Below are 9,569 nucleotides of genomic sequence, written 5' to 3' on the forward strand. Positions count from 1 at the left end.
TGCTTTCAGTAACCTGAGAGAAAGAGCATTCAATGAAATTGATAGTTACCCTAACAAGGCTTTAGTAGCTACGATCATACAAGACTAAACTGAACTAAACCACAACATTGAGAAACCATTATAGAGTTATTTTTTAAATTGTGTAAAACTAAATTAGTAGACTATTATTAATGTTATTTTTTTTTTGGAAAAAGTTAAGTATATTAGAATCAATCAAATAATGTTGTGTACATGAGAGTATAAAAAGAATAGAGCATTACATTACAAAAACTAGTGATAGACTAAGGCCGCTAAGTCAAATGTAAACTTTGGAGCCAAGAAAGATCTTTGGTGTGTATGGCACTCAGATTCAGTCTCAGGAACCGCGTGTGAATGTCTTGCATAATCTGATTCACCATATCTTCAGGTCTTCTCACATAGGTATGCACTCTTGCCTCATTCCTTGCCATCCAAACCCAATAGATCAGAGCCACATGACATGCTCCAATAAATCTGCGTTGTAAACTAGTGAGTCTAACAGAAGAAAACCAGTGAACCAGCTCAGATATGTTGAAGTAAACATGAAGTTGTTGCTGCAACAATCTGCAGCATCTAACACTGTAAGGGCGGGAGTAAAACAGATGATCATGGTCTTCATTTGAAGAAGCACAAATGTCACATCTCAAATCAGCAGCAATTCCCATTCTTGCCATTCTGTCTTTGGTAAGTAGTCTCTTATGCATAAAGGACCAGAAAATGAAGGAAGTCTTAGGCACATTCATTGTGTTCCAGCACAGGAATCCCCAGTTAACCTTTGGATGTTTAGTACGTAGCCAATCATAACCTGACTGAGGAGTATAAGGTCTGTCAGAATCTAACCATTTGTTATCAACATAAACTTGCTTGAAGGCTTGCATTGTGTGAGTAATTTTCTTCCAGGTCCAACTACTATCAGGGGGAGCAATATAGTCAGACCACTCAGTCCCTTTCATATAAACATGGCTTACCCATCGAACCCAGAGACGATATTTTTTGGTTGCACGCCACTACGCATACTTCCCAATGAGAGCTCTATTCCAAATCTTAGCATCTTTGATCCCAAGCCCACCTTCATCCTTTGGTAGGCAGCAACTACCCCAGTTGATATTAGGAGCTCTCTTATAATTAGCATCTCCACCTCACAAATAATTCCTACATAAGAAGTTGATCCTATTCAAAATGTTGCTTGGAATCACAAAAATAGTAGACCAGTAAGAGTGAAAAGTAGAGAGAACAGATTGGACCAACACTAGCCTGCCAGAATAAGATAAATGTCTGGCACCCCAACCTCTGATTCTAGTTAAGATCTTGTTAAGCAGTTTCATCCCTTCAGTCTTAATCAATTTCTTGGAAGAAATTGGAACTCCCAAGTATCTAAATGGTAAAACACCACGATGAAAACTAGACACTTGTAGAATATTAGCAATAGTATCAGCTGGCACCCCATTAAAAAAGATATCAGATTTGGCTTTGTTGAGGGTCAAACCAGAAGCACTGGAAAAAGTAGAGAACCCCCTTAACATCCACATAATGGAGGCTTCATTCCCTTTGCAGAATAATAAGAGGTCATCAGCAAAAAGGAGATGATTAAGTCTAGTATGACCACAAAGGGGATGAAACCTAAAGTCATCTTGTTTGGCCACCACACCCAGGTTCCTTGATAAATACTCCATACACACAGTAAAAAGGAGAGGGGATAAAGGATCACCTTGCCTTAAGCCTCTTTTACCAGGAAAAAATCCAAAAGTGCTGTCATTGACTGATAAAGAATAAGAAGGAGAAGTAACACAAGCCATGACCAAATTAATGAAATCCTTAGGGAACTTTAAGGCACTAAGCATTTGACTCAGAAAAGTCCATTCCACTGAGTCATAAGCTTTCTTCAAGTTAATTTTGATCATACATCTAGGAGAGGCTACCTTCCTATTATACAGTCTAACTAAGTCTTGACAAATGAGGACATTCTCCACAATGTTTCTACTTTTAACAAAACCACCCTGACTCTCACTTATAATAGCAGGCAAGACCATGTTAAGCCTATTACACATCACCTTAGTTATAGCTTTATAAGTAATATTGCAGCAAGCAATAAGACGAAATTCAAGCACACTCTTAGGGTTAGCAACCTTGGGGATAAGTGTCAAAGTAGTAGTGTTTACCTGCCTTAGCAGCTGGCCAGTTTGGAAAAAATTTTGAATAGCCTGGACAACTGCTTCACCAACTGTGTCCTAAGAATCCTTAAAAAATTGGCTTGAGAAGCCATCAGGACCAGGGGATTTTGTTGTAGGGATGGAAAAAATGAACTCTTTAATCTCAGTAGAGGACACAGGGGCCAACAGAATATTGCTATGTTCCTGGGTAATCAATGGGCCTGTTCTGACAGTAGGAACATGAACATGAGTAGTGACCTGAGAAGAACCAAGAAGGTCCTTGTAATATTGCAGGAATGCCTCTTCAATATCAGTAGGATTAGTGCACATCACACCATCAACCCCTTGAATACACATGACTCTATTATGTATCTGTCTGGCCCTAATCTGATTGTGAAAGAACTGAGTGTTTTCATCACCAAACTTAGTCCAAGTGATCTTAGCTTTTTGACATAAGTAACTGTATTGAGCTTTGCAAAGCTGCCTATAAGAATCAGCTGCCACTTTTTCAGCTGCCAATATAGAAACATCAGTAGGACAGCTATGTATCTGTATCTGCAGAGCATCCAAAAGAGATGTTGCAACCCCTACAGCTTTTTCCACATCAGAAAATCTATTGTTGTTTAGAGTTTTCAAAGGCTTCTTCAGCATCTTGAGTTTACTTACTACTTGAAACATGGGAGATTCTCTCACAGTTTAAATCCAAACAGTACTGACAATACTTTTATACTCACTATCCAGGCTCCACATATTATAATACCTGAACTGAGGACGTCTATGAGGTCTGATGGCAGTTCTAGAACACACACAAGGGTTGTGGTCAAATAATCCTTCAGGCAAAAAATGTGCATAAGCATCAGGATACATTGCAAGCCACTCATCATTGACCAAAAACCTATCAATTCTAGAGAAACCTCTAGAGGAAGGACTGTGCTTGTTATTCCAAGTAAAAAAAATCCCCTTGACCTTTGATATCATACAACCCACAATAAGTGACACATTCCCTAAACTCAACAATATCTTCCCAGGTCACCTCCCCTCCTATTCTTTCATTATAATTCAAGACATTGTTAAAGTAACCACAAACACTCCAAGGACCTTGATAACCATCATGAATATCTTTCAAATATTTCCACAAATAAGTTCTCTGAGCAGCATCATTAAAACCATATACCACTGAAAATAAGAAAGTGTCCCCAGAGGCTATCTCAACAATTTTAGCAGTAATACATTGAGCATTAGCATGAAGCATATCCACCTGAAAGATTTGAGGATTCCAAATAACCTAAACCCTACCCCTTTGATGATAAAAATTATTATTGACTCCCTGTCACTGAGAGCCAATATTATTCAACACAGAATCAAAATCTTGCAGCTTTATTTTTGTTTTAACTAAACCAAAAAGACCAATATTATTTTGATGAAGAAATTTTTTAACATCTAGCTGCTTATTAACTCTATTTATTCCCCGCACATTCCAATATCCAATGTTACTCATGATTTACTATACCTGGTGGTTCCTCCAATCCCCCTTGCAATTGAGTCACACTCCTTGAGCTAGTAGTAACAGCAGCCACAAAAGTCTTTGCTGGTGACAAATGATTCTGTGGTGACTGATGTTCCTGCCTAGCCACTTGTTGCAGAACAATCACAGGTATAATGAGACTGGAATCATGAAAAGTGGGTCCCCCAAAAGGCACTTTAGTAGGCTGTACCCTCTGAGAAGGACCAGGATTAGGTTCACCAGAAGTAGTCCTCTATACTGGTCTCCACACTTTCTTAGCTGGTTTAGGCACTGGTTTAGCAGTAGGTGCAGGACCCTTTGATTTAGCAACAGTCTTCTTCTTACAGAGATCAGTTGTGTGTCCAATACCCTTGCATAGGCCACAAACTGTGGGCTTCCACTCATATTCAACCAAGATAGTTACATCAGTTTCTTTCTCATCTAAAAATTGCAGCTTATCTGGAAAGTCTTGTCCTATCTCCACCTCAACCAACAGACGAGCGAAACCAAGTCTAGTCTTATCCTTAGTAGCAGTATCCCTCTTAATAAATTTTCCAATCAGGCCTGCTATCTTTTCCAGACTTGATTTCCCCCAAAATTTCAAAGGGAGTCCACACAGACGTAACCAAATGGGCACATGTTGAACACGCTCCTTGTAAAGACTACATGATTCTATCCATGGCTTAACAACTAGTGGCTTATTATCAAACATAGGAAAACCCTGCTGTAAGACAAGTTGTTGACATTCCTTGGTAGGAAATCAAACAAGAAAGACTCCATTAGGGAGAAACGAGACCTTGTCAAAATTATAGACCCCCCATAGTTTGTTCACAAACCCAGATAGTAATTCCCAAAGAGGATTACTACCCAACACATAACACACCACAGCAGAATCCCAATATGAAATCTCAGGCGCAATATCCTCATGAGTAAGTTGAAGTTTAGACGATGAAGCAATAGTAGGAGACTTAGGAGAGCAAGCACGTTTACCTTTTACTTCCGTCCATCCCTTCGCATCAACCTCTTGATCAGAAGGGGAAGAAACATCATCCTCAACAATAGTTGACATGTCAATCACAGGTATCCCAATGATTCCACTCATCACCCTTGTCTTTGTAACTTCAGACGATTGTGGTATCCCAGCAGGCGAAACCGAAGTATCAGAAACAATCGAAGATTCAGAAGTATCCATATCTAAATTTAGATCAGCACAATTAGTAAATGAAAGACGAATTTTAGCTTTAGGTCGATTTTTATTTCTAATTTGGGATTTTTTGGTGATTTTTCTTGCCATTTTGCAAGATCAAAACCCTAGAGAGAAGGCAGAGAAACCTCTCTATTAATGTTATTTTTATTTCTGAAAAAAAAAACGATTACAAAATCGAAAAATAGAAGAAATTTATTAGTTTAAATGAATTCAATTATGGAAACAACTTTTGTACATAAATAAGGAGATGAATGTATGATAACCACTAAACAATAATAAATCATAAAATTAAAAATTATCAACTATTTTCAAACGAATAAATATGACATTTAAGAATATTTGCAAATAAAACGGACTTAAGAATACAAGCATAACTTGGTGGCAATGACTAGGTTTACATTATCATTGACATGGAGTTGAATATGTAAACGAAAGGTTTAAATTTAGCTAAATAATTTATTAATTTTAGCTTGGAGCATGCAATTGTTAAGGGCCGAGAGAAATAGGAGTAGTGTAAATGAAAAGCGGTGGTCTGGAGGCTGTTGAGAAAGTTAGGTTATGTAAATGTGGTTTATATATACACTTCGTATAGGTTTTGGGATATGGACTTGGGAGATTTGGTCTGTGTGAGAGATTGAGTGTTACGGGTTGTGAAATTTGGGTTGTGTATTGCCAAAATGGCGATGTATTCAAGCGTTAAGCATACAAACAAGTAATAGAATGCATCTACAAAAAGAATAATTGACTAAGGTTTTGGTTTCCTAGCTTACTACGTAGGTTTTGTTAGTTATTAGGAAATTAATATGTATATATTTCCTAATAGTGTCTTATTCCCTTATTAGTCTAGATATTTTATCTTGAGTGGAATAAGTATATAAATTCCCATGTTTTATTCTAGGTTACTTAAGGAGAGGGAGATAATATTTGTGACTACAACTTATGAAAGTCGATTTGTAAGGTTCCCTCCGGGGAGGAAGCATCAGTTTGTTTCGGGCTCAATTTGATTGGTGTTCGTCTGAATTTGGAGAATGAAGGAGTCTGTTCGGATCTTGCTGGCCTCAAGATCATTTGTCCTTCATCTCGTTTGGGTAGTCTCTTTTGTCCCTTTGAGATTAATATTTTGTTGGTAGAATAGAGTATACTTTTTACCTCTTAGTAGCGCGTGTATACCGGTGTACTTTTGTATTATTATCTCTACAATAGTAAAATTGCTCTCCTTCAGGATGGATGTAGCCAGTTATTGAACTGGTAAACCACGTATATCTGTGTGGCATCTTTATTTGTTACTGATAAGACGGGTTTTATACATGATTATGGGGTTGATTAAGTGTTAATTGAAGAGCCAAATGAGGGGTCTTACAAGGCATAATGCGGATTCATGTGTCATTCTTATTTCGTGCTCATATTGGCTATTTATACCGAGCGTGGGACCCGAGGTCAAGACACGAGTAAGAACCGGAATAATGAGCTCGTTGGTGTCGAAGTGGTGCAAGTCGCAAAGGAGAGTGGGCTGTAGCATGGTGAAGTAAGGCGAGCTGCCCAAGCAGCAGAGACCCGCCGCGCAAAACAGGAGCACGAATCAGACCCAGGAGGAGAGCAGTAGGAGAGCCGCCTACCACTCGGGCTAGCCGCAAGCGAGCCGCCCAGAGCTAGGCTAGCCGCCCATGTCAGAGGAGTAACAGCCACGCGCGTTGTCGTTGGTCTTGGCTTGAATTGTTGAGCGTGAATCTGATGGTTTTCCTAAAGTCTATACTTTGTTCTATTATCACTATTACTTTAATATTGGAGGAAATTCGTGGACTTTTTAGTTTTTTTCACTGCTTATGTTTTAACTTTATTCCGAGACATCTTAATGGCATTGCGCATAGTCTAGCAAAGCAAGCCATGAAACTGTGAAATATTTATTTACAGCTATAAAAAAACTATTACTTTAATATTAACTTTACTACTATATTATTATTATTATATTATATTAGGCTGTGAGGGGTTGAACTATCGAGCATTACGGAGGACTAGCTATAATATTATTGTCATTACTAGACATTGGTCTATTATACTCATGAACCCTAATATTATTTGTCTTAAGCAAAGTATGAGGAACTAATCCTCCCCTCTCGATTCAAGGTACTTAGAAGTTACTATTTGTCAATTGTGAGACCGACTTAATCCTTTGTTTTATACTTGAGTATTATTTATTCTCCGTTCATAATTTATGATTATTGTATGTTTAATTGATTTGGCCAATTAATTATCTCATCCTTCAATCTATTGCAATTCTATATGTTTGAATCCGTAATTGTTCAATTCATTAGATAAAGTTGTGATCTGTAATCCAATTATTTGTTTGCCTTTCATCGTAGTTGGGGAAAAGGTGGGAATAAATATATAATTCGAACCGATAACCGCGTGTGTTAATGGTCGTTATTTTCGTTGATTGTTTTATTCGTTCATGCTGTTAATGAATTAAATCTAGACGCCTGGATTAGTTTGTTCATTAATTAGGTTGCTTAGTCTCGCGTTTCGACCTGAGTAATATTATCTAAGGAACATTTAAAATTCTTGTATGTTTTACAACGGGATACTCAAGGGATAAATTGGGATTAGTGGTCGACGATCAATTGTTAATTAGTAGTTGATAAACCTTGACTCGAGACCTTTTAGCCATTTGAATTCATCTCATTACTTATTGCTTTGTCTTATTAGCTCCTTAGTTATAATCAATCTCAAACCCACCCCCCCCCCCATATTATTGTTACTATATAGTTAAGGTAATAGGACTTTATTACTTTTTTTTGGGAGCATACGACTTCGGCTCACCAGTTACTCGCTATATTTGGTTCTTATTACCCTAATCAACTAACTATTGGGTAATAGGACGCCTCCGTTACAACAGAAACTTCAAGTAATAAAGGTAATTTTCGTGAACTTTTGCAATGGCTTGCGGAAAAAGATGAGAATGTCAATAAGGTTGTATTAAAAAATGCTCATGGAAACTCCAAACTGATTTGTCGTGAAATTAAAATAGATCTTATTCATGCTTGTGCTAAGGCAACTACTAAAATCATTCTTGACGAGCTTGGTGATGACTGTTTTGCAATTTTAGCCGATGAATCAAGTGATGTGTCTTATAAGGAGCAGTTGGCCATTTGTTTACGTTTTGTTGATAAAATGGGGAGAGTCGCTGAAAGCTTTGTTGGTGTGGTAAAAATGAAGGATACTTATTCTTTATCACTTAGAGTTGCAATTAAAAAGATAATCGAGGATAACAAACTAAGCATGTCTAGAATTCGTGGTCAAAGTTATGATGGAGCTAGTAACATGCATGAGGGGTGAAATTAATGGTCTCAAAACTTTGGTTATGAACGACACTCCATCCGCTTATTATGTTCATTTCTTTGGTCATCAACTTCAATTGACTCTTGTTGTCGTTGCTAAAGAGAATGTTGATTGCACATGGTTTGTTGAACAAGTTGGTTTTTTGTTGAATCTTATGGAAGTTTCTTGTAAGCGTAAAGAAATGTTTCGAGATGGTCAAGCTAAAAAGATTCTAGAAAGTTTGGAATTAAATGAAAAGAAAAGCAGGCAAGGCTTGAATCAAGTGTAAGTTCTTATAGTCTAAATTAACATGTTCTAATCTCATAATGACCAAGTAAAAACTGAATGCGAAAGCGATAAAAGATATCGATTACTTACCTCCAGCCATTGCTTGAAATAATTGATCTGTCTTAATGAATAACCCAATTTCTTATGTCCCAAATCTGACTTGGCTTCCAAACCCTTAGCATTACAATTAATTTAGATGGTGTATTTTCTTAATGAGGTAGGCTTGGTGAATCTTAATCAGAATAAATATGTTCCCCTTATATAGATTCTTGCCATCAAAGACTCAACTGAACAGTTTCTTAAATTGTGAGTGGTAAGTTATGGGAGATAATAGTGGAAACATAATCCTGAGTAAATTCTACCATACAATGGACCAACTTAATTTCCATAAAATAACTTAATTAAATATTAATGTAATAATTATTTATTTTATGGAATATCTTACATTCTCCCACTTGGTCCATTTAAAAAGAGACACAACATATGGATCATGGCGACGAATTCCCTTAGAGCAAGAATTAATCTTCCTTGTATAACAAAATATCAAGTCACTCACACCACACACATTTAACTTAATGAGTAAACCCCATGTTTACTCGAGGTTCAAATAAAATGATATTTCTCAACATAACTTTAATAAATATGCGCATATAAATCCAAATGAGAAAACATCCAACTTAATAAAAGTTTCTACAAAAACTGAATGAATGTACTACATAATGGAACCAAGTCCCATTCTTACTACATGATCCTTGAAAGTCTTAATTGGCATGCCTTTAGTCAAGGGATCTGCAATCATCAACTTTGTGCTAATGTGTTCAATGATCACTTTCTTTTCTTGAACACGCTCCTTTATGGCTAGATACTTTATGTCGATGTGTTTACTTCGACTTCCACTTTTATTATTCTTAGCCATAAACACAGCAGCTGAATTATCACAATACATTCTTAGAGGCCTACAAATAGAGTCAACTCTTAGCCCAGATATGAAACTTTTTAACCAAACACCATGTGAGGTAGCCTCAAAACAAGATACGAACTCAACCTCCATAGTAGAAGTAGCCGTCAAGGTTTGCTTCACACTCCT

General features: G+C 37.0%; 1 protein-coding gene across 1 annotated transcript; it reads right to left on the reverse strand.

Annotated features, from left to right (window-relative positions):
• Window positions 1-290: 290 nt before the first annotated feature.
• Window positions 291-971, reverse strand: LOC141617539 (uncharacterized). The gene has a single exon (XM_074434732.1). The coding sequence runs from the start codon at window positions 969-971 to the stop codon at window positions 291-293; it is 681 nt and encodes a 226-aa protein (XP_074290833.1).
• Window positions 972-9,569: the final 8,598 nt, after the last annotated feature.

Source organism: Silene latifolia, chromosome X, assembly GCF_048544455.1.
Source record: "Silene latifolia isolate original U9 population chromosome X, ASM4854445v1, whole genome shotgun sequence".
NCBI classification, from domain to species: domain Eukaryota; kingdom Viridiplantae; phylum Streptophyta; class Magnoliopsida; order Caryophyllales; family Caryophyllaceae; genus Silene; species Silene latifolia.

Coding starts and splice junctions, on each gene's coding strand:
- LOC141617539 (XM_074434732.1), bottom strand. CDS start 971: ATGAAAGGGACTGAGTGGTCTGACTATATTGCTCCCCCTGATAGTAGT.